General features: G+C 39.2%; 2 protein-coding genes across 5 annotated transcripts in view; one reads left to right on the forward strand and one right to left on the reverse strand.

The window, feature by feature from the left end:
- Nucleotides 1-4,138, reverse strand: part of LOC138018366 (UBX domain-containing protein 8-like) — a 30,180-nt gene extending 26,042 nt beyond the window's left edge. For all 4 annotated transcript variants that reach the window (XR_011126003.1, XR_011126002.1, XM_068864985.1 and 1 more), the window contains exon 1: nucleotides 3,880-4,138. Coding sequence is in view for 2 of the 4 variants with exons in the window: in XM_068864985.1 (XP_068721086.1) it covers nucleotides 3,880-4,096 (217 nt within the window). In the remaining 2 variants the exon portion in view is untranslated. The remainder of the gene's footprint in view (nucleotides 1-3,879) is intronic.
- A 10,137-nt stretch (nucleotides 4,139-14,275) lies between these two features.
- The window catches only part of LOC138018360 (isovaleryl-CoA dehydrogenase, mitochondrial-like), a 23,273-nt gene continuing 17,548 nt past the window's right edge, over nucleotides 14,276-20,000 (forward strand). Inside the window, exons 1-3 of the mRNA XM_068864966.1 lie at nucleotides 14,276-14,509; nucleotides 15,310-15,399; nucleotides 17,263-17,314. Of these exons, the coding sequence (XP_068721067.1) occupies nucleotides 14,378-14,509; nucleotides 15,310-15,399; nucleotides 17,263-17,314 (274 nt within the window). The 5' untranslated portion in view covers nucleotides 14,276-14,377. The remainder of the gene's footprint in view (nucleotides 14,510-15,309; nucleotides 15,400-17,262; nucleotides 17,315-20,000) is intronic.

Consider the following 20,000-nt stretch of genomic DNA (forward strand, 5'->3'; position numbering starts at 1 on the left):
TAGTATATACTTATTTATAAAAATATTAAATCCCTGCACATAGAAAGAACCATCTATTCGATACCTAGCAGCCAAGTTTGAGAGAGAAAATTACAATGATATCATTTCAGCAAGATTGCACTGAAAGGAAGTCAGTGAATAAAGGCTCTTAAAAAAAAAACCAGTTTTACCCTCTTTCTTTCTTTGCCTGTAAATGGGTTAACCAGTCAAAAACTACATATACACGTATGTCTCCTCCATTAACCCATTCGGGGGAATTTATACAAGGCCCAGACGAGCCCAGACAAATATGAACTTGTACTGATACGAAATTTTTGTAGCCGTTTACATAAAACCGGGACTACAAGTACATGTAGATAATTGGTGCCTGGTTTTGGAATGAAATGATATGTTTTTGTCTAATAAATATATGGCTGACCCAAAAGCATAAGCTTGAAATTTCTGGACCCAGTCTGAGATTTGTTGTCATTTTCATGAGACCGTTACGAACTCAGACCGGTACAAGAATTTCTCATCTCAGTCTAGCACCCAAGATAAAGTCAGGGCAGTCGGAGTTCATTGTCGGGCCAGTCGCATATATTAAACAGAAATGTATGGAGGCCAATACAAACTCGTGCTGGTCTGAGTTCATCCCCGTCTCATGTAAATACCCCATTACATATTTTACTCTAATGCCAGATAATTACTTGTCAACTGGGGGTCTCCTGGATTAACCACTCAAAAACTATCATCCCTTCCATTAACCTATTGACTCCTGGAAGTGAGACTTGCAGATTTTACTCTGTCTAATGCCAGGACCTGATTGCTCAAAGCATGGTTTAGGCGCTATATTAAATATCACGTAAGCCGATAGGTTTTGATACTTTTTAACCAACGGTTTATAGCCCTAACCAGGCTTCGAGAAGCCGGCCCTAGTCTAAGATTATTTTACTTGCCACCTTGGGGTTCTGTTCAACTGGATTAACCAGTCAAAAACTATGGTATGTCCCCTCCATTAACCCATGCCATTTTATTATATCTCTCAGCTAGTACGTGTGCTGTAATTGGCTAAATTAGTGGGCCGTATTCTACAGTACGGCCCGCTGTACAGCCCGCTAAATTTAAAATTTCGACAAAACGTCATTTCTGTTGCATAAACTTGTACTGAAAACTGTTTGAATCTTGCAAGCAACTATTTCAAACTTAACAGCCACGAAGACTTAGTTTTTGGGATCTTGGCACGACATTCTTTGTGGCAGCTGAACCTTCCGCTTCACTTTGACTAGTTTCCTTGCCCGTGCGCCGGTTAACCTCAGAGATATAATAAATATCTTACTAACCTCGGTTTCTCGGTCCGTACTGTAACTTACGGATCCTCGTTTTTTGCCGTTGATTTATGGCCCGCGCGCTTCGCGCTTGGGCCATAAATCATTGGGAAAAAATTCGGTCCGTAACTTACAGTACGGACCTCGAACTCGGTTAGTAAGAGGTATAACTCCTGGGAGTAAGACTTAAACATGTATATTTTACTCTATCTAATGCCAGATTTTACTTCCCAACCGGGGGTCTCCTGGGGTGCCTGAGGAGTGAATGAGTTAATAAAGGATCCTGCTCTGCCCTAAACAGCAGACTACTGGCCCCTCAGCAGAGAAATGAAGAGTATAATATAACAGTATAGGGTATAATGAACATTCTGCAAGAATGCCTTGAGGATCTTTTGGATGAACATTAGCTAAGGGAACTTTTAAAAAGCAAGAAACATTTTTTAGCCACGGATAGCAACTGGAATTGAGCTGTGTTGCTCTTTAACTTATCTTCCCACAATCACGTTCATTCTGTACTAATTTTACTTAGTATTGTTTCTCTGTTCGAGACAATTAGTTTGAAAATCTGTGAGAGACTAGTGTCCTGGCATGCGATAGGTTCAATCCCGGCTGCCTGTTTGTGGCTCAAAAATGTTGTGTGCTAATAGTTCCCTATATTCTCAAAAATACTCCCAATTCATTAATCCTAAAAAAGATAGCAGAGGTTAAATATGGCAGTATTAACACATTAGAATGGCCATTATTGCCAGGAAGAGCAATTTATTACTTTCAACAGCACCCTTTCAGAGCTACAGTGTACAGTAGAACTCAATGGAAGTAACAATTCAAAGTACACTAGAGGTCACCTCTAGGGAATAGCATTACCTAGCCTACAATAATGTAATTACCTAAAAAAAATTAAGGAAATCTTCAACTTAATAACATTTTCAAAAGTGAACATCACTTGAAAATATCATTCTTTTAATATTAGGTATTTAAATTCTGCATTAACTTTAAATTTTATTTACTTTAAATTAATATTATTTCACTTTTATCATATTTTGTTTCAAGGGGATGTATGAGGATGGGAAGATACTAGTTTTTTTTTTAATATTAATATTACTATAAAATTTGAAAATCCATACCAAAGACCTTTAACCCTTTGATGTCCAGCCCGGCCGAAACCGGCCAGACGATTTTACTCTGTCTAATGCCAGACGATTTTAGTCGTCAATGGGGAACCCCTAGGAGTCAATGGGTTAGTGGATTCCATCATTGTAAAGAACCCTCAAACTACTGTAACAGGATAATTTTGTGAAGAGTAGGGCATGAAATTGCCAGTGCTGTCTCAAATAAGCCTTAATAGTGCAAGGAAAGTTGTGAGTTAAATTAAAACCTTGCACAGGGATCGCGTTAACGCAGAAATCGTGCATTTTTATGCAAATAAAATCCAAAAAATGCATCATCAAAATTTTAATGCATCCCAGGACGCAAGGCCCTGACTTAAATAACTCACACAACTTGCTTTGGTTTGTTAGTATATTCTGTTGTTTGTAAAACTGTTGGAGCGATCTGTGATCATAATTGAAGTTTTAAGAAATGGGGTTTAAAACATCTAAAAAGGTTAAAACTAAATTTTCGACCACTTTCTGCGGTCTTCTTCAGAGGAATGTACTCTGCAAGTCACTGAATGCAAATACGTGTATATAGCAAAAGACGTCACTGTTCGTTGCTCCTAAGGGAGGAAACCAGTGATGCGTAAACCCTTGGAAAGGGTGCTCTTTCATTAACAGAGTTCTTGTCCTGGAATGAATGTAACGGCTCTAGAAAAAGCCTTTGTCGGCCAGTCCTATGCATACGCGTCAATATTAATTCCAAGTTGGTTACTCTCTTTTTCTCATAATTTAAAACATACTCTTTTTCTCGCAGAGGGTCACCAAGATTTTGGGACCCCCAAAAAATGCTTGGGACCCCAATTTGGCCGAACATGCGGGTCCCAGGACCCAGATTGAAAAAAAATCCTAGTGCCATCCCTGCTTGCAGGAACAATAATCCACATGCAGAAGCTAGGTTCCAGTTTGAGAGTAACATGAAAATTCTCCTAAATACTTTCCCACCATTAATAACAGCAAAATGTTACTCAAAAAAAAATTCTATCATTATAGTTTACGTGGACAGGAACCTAGAGAAAAAAAAGCAGTCTTTATCATTTCTTGCTTTCTTATACTGAATGGCATAATTTCCGAACTAATAAATTATAGCCGGTCATTCCATGTTTATCCACACTTCCTGGAAGGAAGGTGAATTTTTTTTCCTACCATTCATTCTGATTCTTCATGCAAAGAAGGCGACAAAATTTCAAACCTCCAGACACGTTTTGCAAAGGATGCCAACAAAACTAGGATTAATTCACAATCCTCTGCGGGGTGACGGGACAGATAATGTCACAACAATAAATTATGTATTTCATAAATTGCTAAACGACTTTAATATAAAACTTCGAGAGCAACTTGTATTCTGGTGTCAGCGCTAAAAAAATTACTAACATTTAATCTGATGAAACGTAAGCTTTTTAAATTTGCATGGTGAACCTCACCTGGTGTGCTAGCAGCTGTTTTGAAAACCTTGCCAAGGAGAACACTAATTGGCGACCCAAACAAATGCATTAAAAACGTCAAAAATCCAAAACCTATAAATAGCCATAGGAGTATCGTTTTAAGAGTGGTGGCATTCATTCCACTCCAAAAAGCCAGTCCAAAAACTCCACATCCCGCGAGCAGAACAACCCATGTTTTGTCGAAGGTCATTTTCATTTTCTGGTTCGGTTACGTCCGGGAATAACGAAAGCCTGGCGAGAGTCTCGGTCGTAATTTCATGATACGCTATCACGAATATATGCAAATTAGAGTCATACGTTATTCTATAACGGTCATGTATGCCCATAGATAGTGTCTACAATAGGAACAGCTATCTACACTGTCTACAATGGGAACAGCTATCTACAGTGTCTACAGTAGGAACAGCTATCTACATTGTCTACAGTAGGTACAGCTATCTACACTGTCTACAATGGGAACAGCTATCTACAGTGTCTACAGTAGGAACAGCTATCTACATCGTCTACAGTAGGAACAGCTATCTACACTGTCTACAATGGGAACAGCTCTTTTCAGTTTCTACAATAGGAACAGCTATCTACACTGTCTACAATGGGAACAGCTATCTACAGTGTCTACAGTAGGAACAGCTATCTACATCGTCTACAGTAGGAACAGCTAACACTGTCTACAATGGGAACACCTCTCTTCAGTGTCTACAATAGGAACAGCTATCTACACTGTCTACAATGGGAACAGCTATCTACAGTGTCTACGGCAGGAACAGCTATCTACACTGTCTACACTGGGAACAGCTATCTACAGTGTCTACAGTAGGAAAAGCTATCTACATTGTCTACAGTAGGTACAGCTATCTACACTGTCTACAATGGGAACAGCTATCTACAGTGTCTACAATAGGAACAGCTATCTAAACTGTCTACAATGGGAACAGCTATCTACAGTGTCTACAGTGGGAACAGCTATCTACACTGTCTACAGTAGGTACAGCTATCTACACTCTCTACAATGGGAACAGCTATCTACAGTGTCTACATTAGGAACAGCTATCTACATTGTCTACAGTGGGAACAGCTAACTACACTGTCTACAATGGGAACAGATATCTACACCGTCTACAGTAGGAACAGCTATCTACGTCGTCTACAGCAGGAACAGCTACCTACACTGTCTACACAGGGAACAGCTCTCTTCAGTGTCTACAATAGGAACAGCTATCTACACTGTCTACAATGGGAACAGCTATCTACAGTGTCTACAGTAGGAACAGCTATCTACATTGTCTACAGTAGGTACAGCTATCTACACTGTCTACAATGGGAACAGCTATCTACATTGTCTACAGTAGGTACAGCTATGTACAATGTCTACAATGGGAACAGCTACCTACAGTGTCTACAGTAGGAACAGCTATCTACATCGTCTACAGTAGGTACAGCTATCTACACTGTCTACAATAAGAACACCTCTCTTTAGTGTCTACAGTAGCAACAGCTATCTACATTGTCTACAGTAGGAACAGCTATCTACACTGTCTACAATGGGAACAGCTATCTACAGTATCTACAGTAGGAACAGCTATCTACAGTATCTACAGTAGGAACAGCTATCTACACTGTCTACAATGGGAACAGCTATCTACAGTGTCTAAAGCAGGAACAGCTATCTACACTGTCTACAATGGGAACAGCTATCTACAGTGTCTACAGTAGGTACAGCTATCTACACTGTCTACAATGGGAACAGCTATCTACAGTGTCTACAGTAGGAACAGCTATCTACATGGTTTACAGTAGGTACAGCTATCTACACTGTCTACAATGGGAACACCTCTCTTTAGTGTCTACAGTAGGAACAGCTATCTACACTGTCTACAATGGGAACAGCTATCTACAGTGTCTACAGCAGGAACAGCTATCTACAGTGTCTACAATGGGAACAGCTATCTACAGTGTCTACAGTAGGAACAGCTATCTACATTGTCTACAATGGGAACAGCTATCTACACTGTCTACAATGGGAACAGCTATCTCCACTGTCTACAGTTGGAACAGCTATCTACAACATCTACAGTAGGAACAGCTACCTGCACTGTCTACAATGGGAACAGCTCTCTTCAGTGTCTACGATAGGAAGAGCTATCTACACTGTCTACAATGGGAACAGCTATCTACAGTGTCTAAAGCAGGAACAGCTATCAACACTGTCTACAATGGGAACAGCTATCTACAGTGTCTACAGTGGGAACAGGTATCTACACTGTCTACAATGGGAACAGCTATCTACATTGTCTACAGTAGGTACAGCTATCCACACTGTCTACAATGGGAACAGCTACCTACAGTGTCTACGGTAGGAACAGCTATCTACATCGTCTACAGTAGGTACAGCTATCTACACTGTCTACAATAAGAACACCTCTCTTTAGTGTCTACAATAGCAACAGCTATCTACACTGTCTACAATGGGAACAGCTATCTACACTGTCTACAATGGGAACAGCTATCTACAGTGTCTACAGTAGGAACAGCTATCTACATTGTCTACAGTGGGAACAGCTATCTACACTGTCTACAATGGGAACAGCTATCTACACTGTCTACAGTAGGAACAGCTATCTACATCGTCTACAGTAGGAACAGCTACCTGCACTGTCTACAATGGAAACAGCTCTCTTCAGTGTCTACAATAGGAAGAGCTATCTACACTGTCTACAATGGGAACAGCTATCTACAGTGTCTACAGCAGGAACAGCTATCTACACTGTCTACAATGGGAACAGCTATCTACAGTGTCTACAGTGGGAACAGGTATCTACACTGTCTACAATGGGAACAGCTATCTACATTGTCTACAGTAGGTACAGCTATCAACACTGTCTACAATGGGAACAGCTATCTACAGTGTCTACAGTAGGAACAGCTATCTACATCGTCTACAGTAGGTACAGCTATCTACACTGTCTACAATGGGAACACCTCTCTTCAGTGTCTACAATAGGAACAGCTATCTACAGTGTATACAGTGGGAACAGCTATCTACAGTGTCTACAGCAGGAACAGGTATCTACACTGTCTACAATGGGAACAGCTATCTACACTGTCTACAGTAGGAACAGCTATCTACATCGTCTACAGTAGGAACAGCTACCTACACTGTCTACAATGGGAACAGCTGTCTACAGTGTCTACAATAGGAAGAGCTAGCTACAGTGTCTACAATGGGGATAGCTATATAAAGTGTCTACAGCAGGAACAGCTATCTACACTGTCTATAATGGGAACAGCTATCTACAGTGTCTACAGTGGGAACAGGTATCTACACTGTCTACAATGGGAACAGCTATCTACAGTGTCTACAGCAGGAACAGCTATCTACACTGTCTACAATGGAAACAGCTATCTACAGTGTCTACAGTAGGAACAGCTATCTACATTGTCTACAGTAGGAACAGATGCCTACACTGTCTACAATGGGAACAGCTCTCTTCAGTGTCTACAATAGAAAGAGCTATCTACACTGTCTACAATGGGAACAGCTATCTACAGTGTCTACAGTAGGAACAGCTATCTACATTGTCTACAATGGGAACAGCTATCTACACTGTCTACAATGGGAACAGCTATTTACAGTGTCTACAGTAGGAACAGCTATCTACATTGTCTACAGTGGGAACAGCTATCTACACTGTCTACACTAGGAACAGTGTAGATAGTTGTTCCTACTGTAGACAGTGTAGATAACTGTTCCTATTGTAGACACTGTAGATAGCTGTTCCTATTGTAGACAGTGTAGATAGCTGTTCCCACTGTAGACAGTGTATGTAACTGTTCCTACTGTAGACAGTGTAGATAGCTGTTGCTATTGTAGACAGTGTAGATAGCTGTTCCCATTGTAGACAGTGTAGATAGCTGTTCCCATTGTAGACACTGTAGATAGCTGTTCCCATTGTAGATAGTGTAGATGGCTGTTCCTACTGTAGACAGTGTAGATAGCTGTTCCTACTGTAGACAGTGTAGATAGCTGTTCCTATTGTAGACAATGTAGATAGCTGTTACCATTGTAGACAGTGTAGATAGCTGTTCCTACTGTAGACAGTGTAGATAGCTGTTCCTACTGTAGACAATGTAGATAGCTGTTCCTACTGTAGACAATGTAGATAGCTGTTCCCATTGTAGACAGTGTAGATAGCTGTTCCCATTGTAGACAGTGTAGATAGCTGTTCACATAGTAGAGAGTGTATATGGTTGTTCCTACTGTAGACAGTGTAGATAGCTGTTCCTACTGTAGACAGTGTAGATAGCTGTTCCTACTGTAGACAATGTAGATAGCTGTTCCCATTGTAGACAGTGTATATAGCTGTTTCTACTGTAGACAATGTAGATAGCTGTTCCCATAGTAGACAGTGTAGATAGTTGTTCCTACTGTAGACAGTGTAGATAGCTGTTCCTATTGTAGACACTGTAGATAGCTGTTCCTATTGTAGACAATGTAGATAGCTGTTCCCATTGTAGACAGTGTAGATAGCTGTTCTCATTGTAGACACTGTAGATAGCTGTTCCCATTGTAGATAGTGTAGATGGCTGTTCCTACTGTAGACAGTGTAGATAGCTGTTCCTACTGTAGACAATGTAGCTAGCTGTTCCTACTGTAGACAATGTAGATAGCTGTTCCCATTGTAGACAATGTAGATAGCTGTTCCCATTGTAGACAGTGTAGATAGCTGTTCCTACTTTAGACAATGTAGATAGGTGTTCCCATTGTAGACAATGTAGATAGCTGTTCCCATTGTAGACAGTGTAGATAGCTGTTCCTACTGTAGACAATGTAGATAGCTGTTCCTACTGTAGACAATGTAGATAGCTGTTCCTATTGTAGACAATGTAGATAGCTGTTCCTACTGTAGACAATGTAGATAGCGGTTCCCATTGTAGACAATGTAGATAGCTGTTCCCATTGTAGACAGTGTAGATAGCTGTTCCTACTGTAGACAATGTAGATAGCGGTTCCCATTGTAGACAGTGTAGATAGCTGTTCCCATTGTAGATAGTGTAGATAGCTGTTCCTACTGTAAACAATGTAGATAGCTGTTCCTACTGTAGACAGTGTAGATAGCTGTTCCCATTGTAGACAGTGTAGATAGCTGTTCCCATTGTAGACACTGTAGATAGCTGTTCCCATAGTAGACAGTGTAGATAGTTGTTCCTACTGTAGACAGTGTAGATAGCTGTTCCTATTGTAGACACTGTAGATAGCTGTTCCTATTGTAGACAATGTAGATAGCTGTTCCCATTGTAGACAGTGTAGATAGCTGTTCCCATTGTAGACACTGTAGATAGCTGTTCCCATTGTAGATAGTGTAGATGGCTGTTCCTACTGTAGACAGTGTAGATAGCTGTTCCTACTGTAGACAATGTAGATAGCTGTTCCTACTGTAGACAATGTAGATAGCTGTTCCCACTGTAGACAGTGTAAGTAACTGTTCCTACTGTAGACAGTGTAGATAGCTGTTGCTATTGTAGACAGTGTAGATAGTTGTTCCTACTGTAGACAGTGTAGATAGCTGTTCCTATTGTAGACAATGTAGATAGCTGTTACCATTGTAGACAGTGTAGATAGCTGTTCCTACTGTAGACAATGTAAATAGCTGTTCCTACTGTAGACAATGTAGACAGCTGTTCCTACTCTAGACAATGTAGATAGCGGTTCCCATTGTAGACAATGTAGATAGCTGTTCCCATTGTAGACAGTGTAGATAGCTGTTCCTACTGTAGACAATGTAGATAGCTGTTCCTACTGTAGACAGTGTAGATAGCTGTTCCTATTGTAGACAATGTAGATAGCTGTTCCCATTGTAGACACTGTAGATAGCTGTTCCCATAGTAGACAGTGTAGATAGTTGTTCCTACTGTAGACAGTGTAGATAGCTGTTCCTATTGTAGACACTGTAGATAGCTGTTCCTATTGTAGACAATGTAGATAGCTGTTCCCATTGTAGACAGTGTAGATAGCTGTTCCAAATGTAGACACTGGAGATAGCTGTGCCCATTGTAGACAGTGTAGATAGCTGTTCCTATTGTAGACACTGTAGATAGCTGTTCCTACTGTAGACAATGTAGATAGCTGTTCCTACTGTAGACAATGTAGATAGCTGTTTCCATTGTAGACAGTGTATATAACTGTTCCTACTGTAGACAGTGTAGATAGCTGTTGCTATTGTAGACAGTGTAGATAGTTGTTCCTACTGTAGACAGTGTAGATAGCTGTTCCTATTGTAGACAATGTAGATAGCTGTTACCATTGTAGACAGTGTAGATAGCTTTTCCTACTGTAGACAATGTAGATAGCTGTTCCTACTGTAGACAATGTAGATAGCTGTTCCTACTGTACACAATGTAGATAGCTGTTCCCATTGTAGACAGTGTAGATAGCTGTTCCCATTGTAGACAGTGTAGATAGCTGTTTCCATAGTAGACAGTGTAGATAACTGTTCCTACTGTAGACAGTGTAGATAGGTGTTCCTACTGTAGACAGTGTAGATAGCTGTTCCTACTGTAGACAATGTAGATAGCTGTTCCCATTGTAGACAGTGTAGATAGCTGTTTCTACTGTAGACAATGTAGATAGCTGTTCCCATAGTAGACAGTGTAGATAGTTGTTTCTACTGTAGACAGTGTAGATAGCTGTTCCTATTGTAGACACTGTAGATAGCTGTTCCTATTGTAGACAATGTAGATAGCTGTTCCCATTGTAGACAGGGTAGATGGCTGTTCTCAGTGTAGACACTGTAGATAGCTGTTCCTACTGTAGACAGTGTAGATAGCTGTTCCTACTGTAGACAGTGTAGATAGGTGTTCCAACTGTAGACAGTGTAGATAGCTGTTCCCATTGTAGACACTGTAGATAGCTGTTCCTATTGTAGATAGCGTAGATAGCTGTTCCCATTGTAGACACTGTAAATAGCTGTTCCCTTTGTAGATAGTGTAGATGGCTGTTCCTACTGTAGACAATGTAGATAGCTGTTCCTACTGTAGACAATGTAGATAGCTGTTCCTACTGTAGACAGTGTAGATAGCTGTTCCTATTGTAGACAATGTAGATAGCTGTTCCCATTGTAGACAGTGTAGATAGCTGTTCCTACTGTAGACAATGTAGATAGCTGTTCCTACTGTAGACAATGTAGATAGCTGTTCCTACTGTAGACAATGTAGATAGCTGTTCCCATTGTAGACAGCGTAGATAGCTGTTCCCATTGTAGACACTGTAGATAGCTGTTCCCATTGTAGACAGTGTAGATAGTTGTTCCTACTGTAGACAGTGTAGATAGCTGTTCCTATTGTAGACAGTGTAGATAGCTGTTCCTACTGTAGACAATGTAGATAGCTGTTCCCATTGTAGACAGTGTAGATAGCTGTTTCTACTGTAGACAATGTAGATAGCTGTTCCCATTGTAGACAGTGTAGATAGTTGTTTCTACTGTAGACAGTGTAGATAGCTGTTCCCATTGTAGATAGTGTAGATAGCTGTTCCTATTGTAGACAATGTAGATAGCTGTTCTCAGTGTAGACAGTGTAGATAGCTGTTCCCATTGTAGACACTGTAGATAGCTGTTCCCATTGTAGATAGTGTAGATGGCTGTTCCTACTGTAGACAGTGTAGATAGCTGTTCCTACTGTAGACGATGTAGCTAGCTGTTCCTACTGTAGACAATGTAGATAGCTGTTCCCATTGTAGACAGTGTAGATAGCTGTTCCTACTGTAGACAATGTAGATAGGTGTTCCCATTGTAGACAATGTAGATAGCTGTTCCCATTGTAGACAGTGTAGATAGCTGTGCCTACTGTAGAGAATGTAGATAGCTGTTCCTACTGTAGACATTGTAGATATCTTTTCCTATTTGAGACAATGTATATAGCTGTTCCTACTGTAGACAATGTAGATAGCTGTTCCCATTGTAGACAGTGTAGATAGCTGTTCCTACTGTAGACAATATAGATAGCGGTTCCCATTGTAGACAATGTAGATAGCTGTTCCCATTGTAGACAGTGTAGATAGCTGTTCCTACTGTAGACAATGTAGATAGGTGTTCCTACTGTAGACAGTGTAGATAGCTGTTCCCATTGTAGACAGTGTAGATAGCTGTTCCCATTGTAGACACTGTAGATAGCTGTTCCCATAGTAGACAGTTTAGATAGTTGTTCCTACTGTAGACAGTGTAGATAGCTGTTCCTATTGTAGACACTGTAGATAGCTGTTCCTATTGTAGACACTGTAGATAGCTGTTCCCATTGTAGACAGTGTCGATAGCTGTTCCCATTGTAGACACTGTAGATAGCTGTTCCCATTGTAGATAGTGTAGATGGCTGTTCCTACTGTAGACAGTGTAGATAGCTGTTCCCATTGTAGACAGTGTAGATACTTGTTCCTACTGTAGACAGTGTAGATAGCTGTTCCTATTGTAGACAATGTAGATAGCTGTTCCCATTGTAGACAGTGTAGATAGCTGTTCCCATTGTAGACACTGTAGATAGCTGTTCCCATTGTAGATAGTGTATTTTGCTGTTCCCACTGTAGACGATGTCGACACCTGTTCCTACTGTAGATAATGTCGCTACCTGTTCCTGTTCTAGACAATGTAGATAGCTGTTCCCATTGTAGACAGTGTAGATAGCTGTTCCTACTGTAGACAATTTATATAGATGTTCCCACTGTAGACACTGTATATAGCTGTTCCCATTGTAGACATTGTAGATAGCTGTTCCTACTGTAGACAATGTAGATAGCTGTTCCTACTGTAGACAATGTAGATAGCTGTTCCTAATGTAGACAATGTAGATAGCTGTTCCTACTGTAGACAATGTATATAGCTGTTACAATTGTAGACAGTGTATATAGCTTTTCCAAATGTATACAATGTAGATAGCGGTTCCCATTGTAGACAATGTAGATAGCTGTTCCCATTGTAGACAGTGTAGATAGTTGTTCCTACTGTAGACAATGTAGATAGCTGTTCCTACTGTAGACAGTGTAGATAGCTGTTCCCATTGTAGACAGTGTAGATAGCTGTTCCCATTGTAGACACTGTAGATAGCTGTTCCCATAGTAGACAGTTTAGATAGTTGTTCCTACTGTAGACAGTGTAGATAGCTGTTCCTATTGTAGACACTGTAGATAGCTGTTCCTATTGTAGACAATGTAGATAGCTGTTCCCATTGTAGACAGTGTAGATAGCTGTTCCCACTGTAGACAATGTCGATAGCTGTTCCCATTGTAGATAGTGTAGATGGCTGTTTCTACTGTAGACAGTGTAGATAGCTGTTCCTACTGTAGACAATGTAGATAGCTGTTCCTACTGTAGACAGTGTAGATAGGTGTTCCTATTGTAGACAATGTAGATAGCTGTTCCCATTGTAGACAGTGTAGATAGCTGTTCCCATTGTAGACACTGTAGATAGCTGTTCCCTTTGTAGATAGTGTAGATGGCTGTTCCTACTGTAGACAGTGTAGATAGCTGTTCCTACTGTAGACATTGTAGATAGCTGTTCCTACTGTAGACAGTGTAGATAGCTGTTCCTATTGTAGACAATGTAGATAGCTGTTCCCATTGTAGACAGTGTAGATAGCTGTTCCTACTGTAGACAATGTAGATAGCTGTTCCTACTGTAGACAATGTAGATAGCTGTTCCTACTGTAGACAATGTAGATAGCTGTTCCCATTGTAGACAGTGTTGATAGCTGTTCCTACTGTAGACAGTGTAGATAGTGGTTCCCATTGTAGACCATGTAGATAGTTGTTCCCATTGTAGACCGTGTAGATAGCTGTTCCTCTTGTAGACAGTGTAGATAGCTGTTCCTATTGTAGACAGTGTAGATAGCTGTTCCTACTGTAGACAGTGTAGATAGCTGTTCCTACTGTAGACAGTGTAGATAGCTGTTCCTAGTGTAGACAGTGTAGATAGCTGTTCCCATTGTAGACACTGTAGATAGCTGTTCCTACTGTAGACAGTGTAGATAGTTGTTCCTACTGTAGACAGTGTAGATAGCTGTTCCTTTTGTAGACAGTGTAGATAGCTGTTCCTTTTGTAGACAGTGTAGATAGCTGTTCCTACTGTAGACAGTGTAGATAGCTGTTCCTACTGTAGACAATGTAGATAGCTGTTCCCATTGTAGACAGTGTAGATAGCTGTTCCCATTGTAGACACTGTAGATAGCTGTTCCCATTGTAGGTAGTGTAGATAGCTGTTCCTACTGTAGACAGTGTATATAACTGTTCCTACTGTAGACAGTGTAGATAGTTGTTTCTATGTAGACAGTTCATTTTAGTGTACATGAGGAGTAGCTTACACTTTCCTTTAACTCATTTGCATATATTCGTGATAGCGTATCATGAAATTACGACCAGAGTCTCGCTCTCCTACACTGTCATAGTGGTCTCCAGGTCTCTAGGCACGGAAGAACTCGTACAAACAACACAACATGGCATTCAGACGTTTAGGACGGAGTTTAATTAGAAATTCACTTTTTCAAACGTGTAGATGGTTAGGTCCGAGAGGTTTATCAACAGAAGTAGACGACTATGTAACAGGAATCACAGAACAGCAGAAACAGGTTGGTGGGCCGCATGAGTAATTTAAATTTTGTGAGGAGATTAACTTAACTTGTCGTATAATTATTTTCATGCGTGTAGAATTCGAACTCACTGTAAGAGAAACTTAAGTTATTTCTATAATCTTAAAGTGGACAAAATCGCTGTTGGAATCAAAGCTGACACAAGACTGATTTTTGGTTGGCCTCTTCAAGAAACACTGTCATCAGAGTTTCACTATGCATTCTGGAATAGTTCTTTCATACACTATACAATGTAAAAAAATAATTTTGCTCAATTCGTAAATTTATTTTAATAAGCTTTTTGTGTTCTGACGTTGTGACTCAAGGTTCTCTGAACTTCGAAAACTCGTTGGGCTGTTACCTGTATTGTTGTTGTTTTGGATTGATCACTTGAATAATCAATAAAAATTTAATGTTGTATTTCATCCCCGATTACTACCTGAATAAATTATTAAAATCAATCATGGATTGCTTGTAGCAACAGTATGTCTGAGGAATTATCTTTCTGAAACATAACATTTACAGATCCTTGTGAATCTTGGAAAACTTTCCAGTGATTGTATTAAAGATCTTGAGGGATTTTCAAAGGATCTTTCAAAATCTTTGAGGATCTTCAAAGATCCTTTAAGTATCCTCAAGATATTTCCACTAGATATAAGTGCTTGATGGATCAGTTCCTACAGTGTTGTGTTTGGTCAAAGTTTGTTCCTGGCTGAAAAGAACGAGCAATGGGAAAATGGAGAGGGGTCCTTAAGAGCTTTGAAAAAGTACAGTTTCTTAAATTTCATCCTCCTGTGCAGTTGAGGGAAACAGTGAGCAGCTTTTTTCAGAAGGAACTTACACCATATGCTGATCAAATTGACAAGGACAATACTTTCCCAAAGCTAAGGGTGAGTGTAAATGTACTGTACATTTATCTACGTCACTATGAAAAGAATTGTTTTTAATAAGGTACTTATAGTTATTCAGTTCATGCCTCTCCTTGTAAGTGCACCCTAAACCACATACATGTAAGAAGTTGATGAAAATTGCTTTGGCCCTCCTGTTTGAATAGTTATGATTGGTCTTATTACTCAGGGTTCAATTGAATCTACAGTATAACCCGTAACACTGTGAGGCCTTCTGATATTACGCGATGGTGCGATTTCGCACAATCGGCCTCAAATCGCATCCAATCGCACAATTCACGAAAAATCGCATAATTTACAAAAGGACGCACAAAATTCATAAAATGAAACATAAATCAACACGTTTCTTAGAAATTCCTGCATAAATACGCCATTTTTAAGATGATTTATCTTGGAAAAAGGCTAAAAAACCTTTGTCACCTTCGATTTCGTAAACATTCGAGGTTCAAGGCTTTATTTTTCATGTCGGGGACCTGGTACGAGTCTCCTTCTATTGGTGCAACACAAACATGCCCTTATATACACACCACTGAAATGACACAGTTAAGAGATTTGTGAAAAATAAGCGAAGTTGTAAGTTTTTCGGCAAAATGTAGTTTCTTTCGTTGAAAACTGATAAAAAATTATTCATGTATAAGTTTGTTGTGAAAACGCTCGCTTTTTCTTCGACGAAGAAGGAAGTTCCCACTTTCCGCCCAATCTCACAGCTCACGATCAAGCAAGAAACGCTTCACGTGGACGATGGACTGATGTTTTTCTGGTCGTGCAATATTAGGGCCTTTTATACAAGAGAAAATAAGCCGCGGTTTACTCTAGCCACGGTGTACAAAATACGCAAAAGGAACTATTTATACGAATATATATTCCCAGGTCAATGTAAGCCGCGGCTTGAAAAAGACGTGAACGTAGATTTTGTACCATTTATACGGTACGGGGTGAACATTCGAGTCTTCTGTAAGCCGCGACCAGAGAAACCCGCTGCTTATTTTCTCTCGTATAAATGGGGGTATGGCCCTATTGTGATTGACCATCTTCGGAAGTTCGTGGTTGACAAGCACCTTGATCATTCATTTGGCATTTTAGCTGTGTCCTTTCAACTTTTAACGTGGTGCACCGGTAGTGCAGAAGACCTAATTTTTTTTATTTATCCCAACTAATGCCGATCGAGATACGTAATTACTGTTCCTTTGTGTTCAAAATGTCTTTAGGGCAGCAAAAAAGTGTTTTTCTTAAGCTGAAACCTTATAAAACAAGCTTAAAATAATATTGCTGAGAAAAAAAATCGCATAATTTACATTATTTATCGCATAATTGGCCTTTTTAATCGCACAATCTGCCCTGAAAAAATCGCATAATTTGCATTTTTTAATCGCACCCTATCAGAAGGCCTGCACTGTGAGTGTTGCGGTTTTAAAATAAATTGTCCCCATCAAGAACGCGAACATCAGTTTGTCAATCTGTGTTACGGCTTAAAATAGCTCAGCAACTGCTCTTAAAAATTCTAATGAGAACCCTGGTGCGCACCCTGACATACATTTGAAGGCTGTTATTGCGTGGCGATAATACAACATACTGCTGTCTCACAGGTAGCCACTTTAGATCTTTAACGATAGGGGAAATACAATTGTGTATGGTTGTATTTCCTTGCGTTGCCAACGATACGAGCTGCGAAGTTTTGTACTGCTTGGAACCTACTTAAGTTGTACTCAGAGGTGTTGCTCCAAACATTACAACAATAATACAGCTTGCTAAAAACTAAAGCATAATAAATGTAATGCATTTGAGTTTATGAATAATGCATACATATAATTATACTAATAATTAATTGTATTATATTTCTCGCAGGAATTTTGGAAACAGCTGGGTAGCTTAGGACTCCTTGGAATAACCGCACCAGGTACATGTACAGTACTATTAAATGCATTACTTGTGATAGTAATAATTGCTTCAAGAGATTGACCAATAATTCACTATTGTACAGTTTGTTAATGAACAACTTGAGTTACAAATTGTACAATGAGGCAGGACCGGTACCAAAGTAGTATTGAAAACAAATGAAATTTAGTTTTATTGCTGAGACTCTGAAAAGAGTGTTCATAGTACTGTATATTTACATGTACAAGTATATTTACCAAATTTCCACAGGTACACTGTATATCCAGAACTCCTGGATGATGTCATTGGATGCATGATGGTTTTGATGAGGGTCACAAATTTGTCACCTCATCAAAACCATCATTTAAATTGTACCACTGGTCTTCTCCCAAGCTTCAACATCAGTTATCTGTAGAAATTCAGACAACTACCTGTAATGTCTCAAAGTGTCCTTTAAAATCTGCTCCGCAAATTAAGGTTACCGTATACCTTCAGAGGTGTCTCGCGTCCGAGCGATGCAGCACTTCCGGTTTAAACTGTAGATTCCTAAATTAACCGCTATATCAAGTTAAAGCTAATAGAGCTGGCTATCAAACCATTATCAAGAATTTTGAAATTAAATGTATTGTCGAAGTTTTCACGACCTCTAAATGCCAGCGTCCGAGTTACCTTTTCAAAGCTATAAGTCAAAGCAAATTTTGCTTTTTGCTATTTTATTTTCTTCTTCCGTTTCCAGACCCAATGCGCTAAAAAAAGGTGTCTGCGTTTTGCCATACTCAGTTACAGTGAAAAGTTATAGATTGTTTTTGAAAAAGTATTAAAAAAATGAGGTCTTTGTACAAAAATCGCTCTCAGAAAAAAATATTTCGAAATAAGAAATTCGCAGACACGCTTTTGTTGTTTATATGTTAACCTAGCCACTTTCAAAATTAGGGGGCAATTGGACAAATTCCTTGTGAGTTTTAGCTCGTAAAATGCATGCTTCGAGTGAAAAAATTGATTCGAGAAAACAGCACTAAAACTGTCAATCAGACGGGAAATTTTTTACTTCCGGCCAAAACGTAAAACCGCCATTTCTCCGCCAATATTTGATCTTTTTGAATGATTTCTTTTTTACATTAGAGATCCCATTATACCGAAAAATCTAAATTTGAAGAAAATTGCCGATCTAAAGTGATATGGTACATGTAACTAATAAGGTACCTACTGAGCATGTAAAAACTCTTCTGCATTTACTCAGCTGTACCCTAATCTAAAAATAATGCTAACCAAAGCACAGAGCTCATTGTTGGAAAGAAGTAACAAATGTTTAGATTTAAAAGGACACTTTATGTTGGATTTAAAAATTATTGGGTATACATTTTTGAAAAAGTGATTTTGAAGCAGTCACTTTTATTGCCCTAAATACAAGAGCACACTACCATTCACATGGCATTTCCTGCACTTGGTAAATCGCTTCACGAGCCACTAGGGTGATTACTGTACAGTTGCGTGTTACACCGTGTGTGATTAGCGTAGCACAAGACTAAGTGAAGTGTAAATCTGTGTTAAGTTGATAAAATTGTTAATTCTGAACTTCATACAGGTAGTGAGATTGTAAACTCTGTAACCTCAATGTTTTTGGCAGAAATTTTGTTGAGCTGTTTCAAATTGAAACTACATATTTCACTTTTTACAGCCTTTCAAATTGTCAACTGTCAGTCCTGATTTTGTTACGATAAAAAAAAAGGGGCCTTTACAAGTTACATGTGTATTAGAATAATTCAATGATTAACAGAATCTACATGTAGTATGAAAAAATTGAAGGAATGCAGCCAGGATGAGTCATGATAAAGAACTTGAAAATATAGTGAGATAAAAATGATAACAATAAAGTGAAGTTAGGGAAAAAGATGATTGCGAATTTTTGTAAAAAGTATGCTTTACATGTATTGTCCAGGAATTGGGTAAGAGTTATTGTCCGCATCAAGCGTGGTAAAGGTGTGCCCACATTCTAGAAAATCTAGTATGCTTAACCCACAGGGAGAGGACAAAGTGTGGAACCCCACTCCATGGAGAACCCTGTGGAGTACCTAAATGGAGTACTCCTAGTAATCATTTATTAGTCAAATTATTAAAGTGCTTTTAATTATCAACATGGTGAGGCATTTAGATTCACATACCTCTTTTTATTTTGAGCTTTCCACCTCTCTGATTGTTACAATTCGATGAAGTTCATGAATTGGCCTTCGTCTTTAAATTTCGTACAGGTATTTCATGTACATGTATCCCTTATTATATAGTGTATTTATTTTTTTGTGTTTATTTAGACAAATTGAATACAAACCCATATACCCCTGTATGCCCATATAGACCCGTGTATGCCCATAATAAACCCATGTATGCTGCTGTAGTATACAGTGTAGCCCCACACAACCATGCCCATGTATGCCTGTATACCCATATATTTGTAATCTGATGAAATTACTGTGTACAACTACAGTAAAATTTTTCCATCCCATTCCATAGAGGTACACATGTATATACAAGCATACATTGGCCTGAATGGGTATGCAGAGGTACACGGTTTGTATGACTAAAAATTTACTATTAGTCCTATTATAATAAGGGATACACGAAATACCTACGAAACTTCAAGATCGTGGCCCATTTGTGAACTGCATCGAACTGTAACAATCGGAGAGCAGTAAAAGGTATGTACATCTATT

This window comes from Montipora capricornis, chromosome 10 (assembly GCF_036669925.1).
Source record: "Montipora capricornis isolate CH-2021 chromosome 10, ASM3666992v2, whole genome shotgun sequence".
Lineage (NCBI taxonomy): Eukaryota > Metazoa > Cnidaria > Anthozoa > Scleractinia > Acroporidae > Montipora > Montipora capricornis.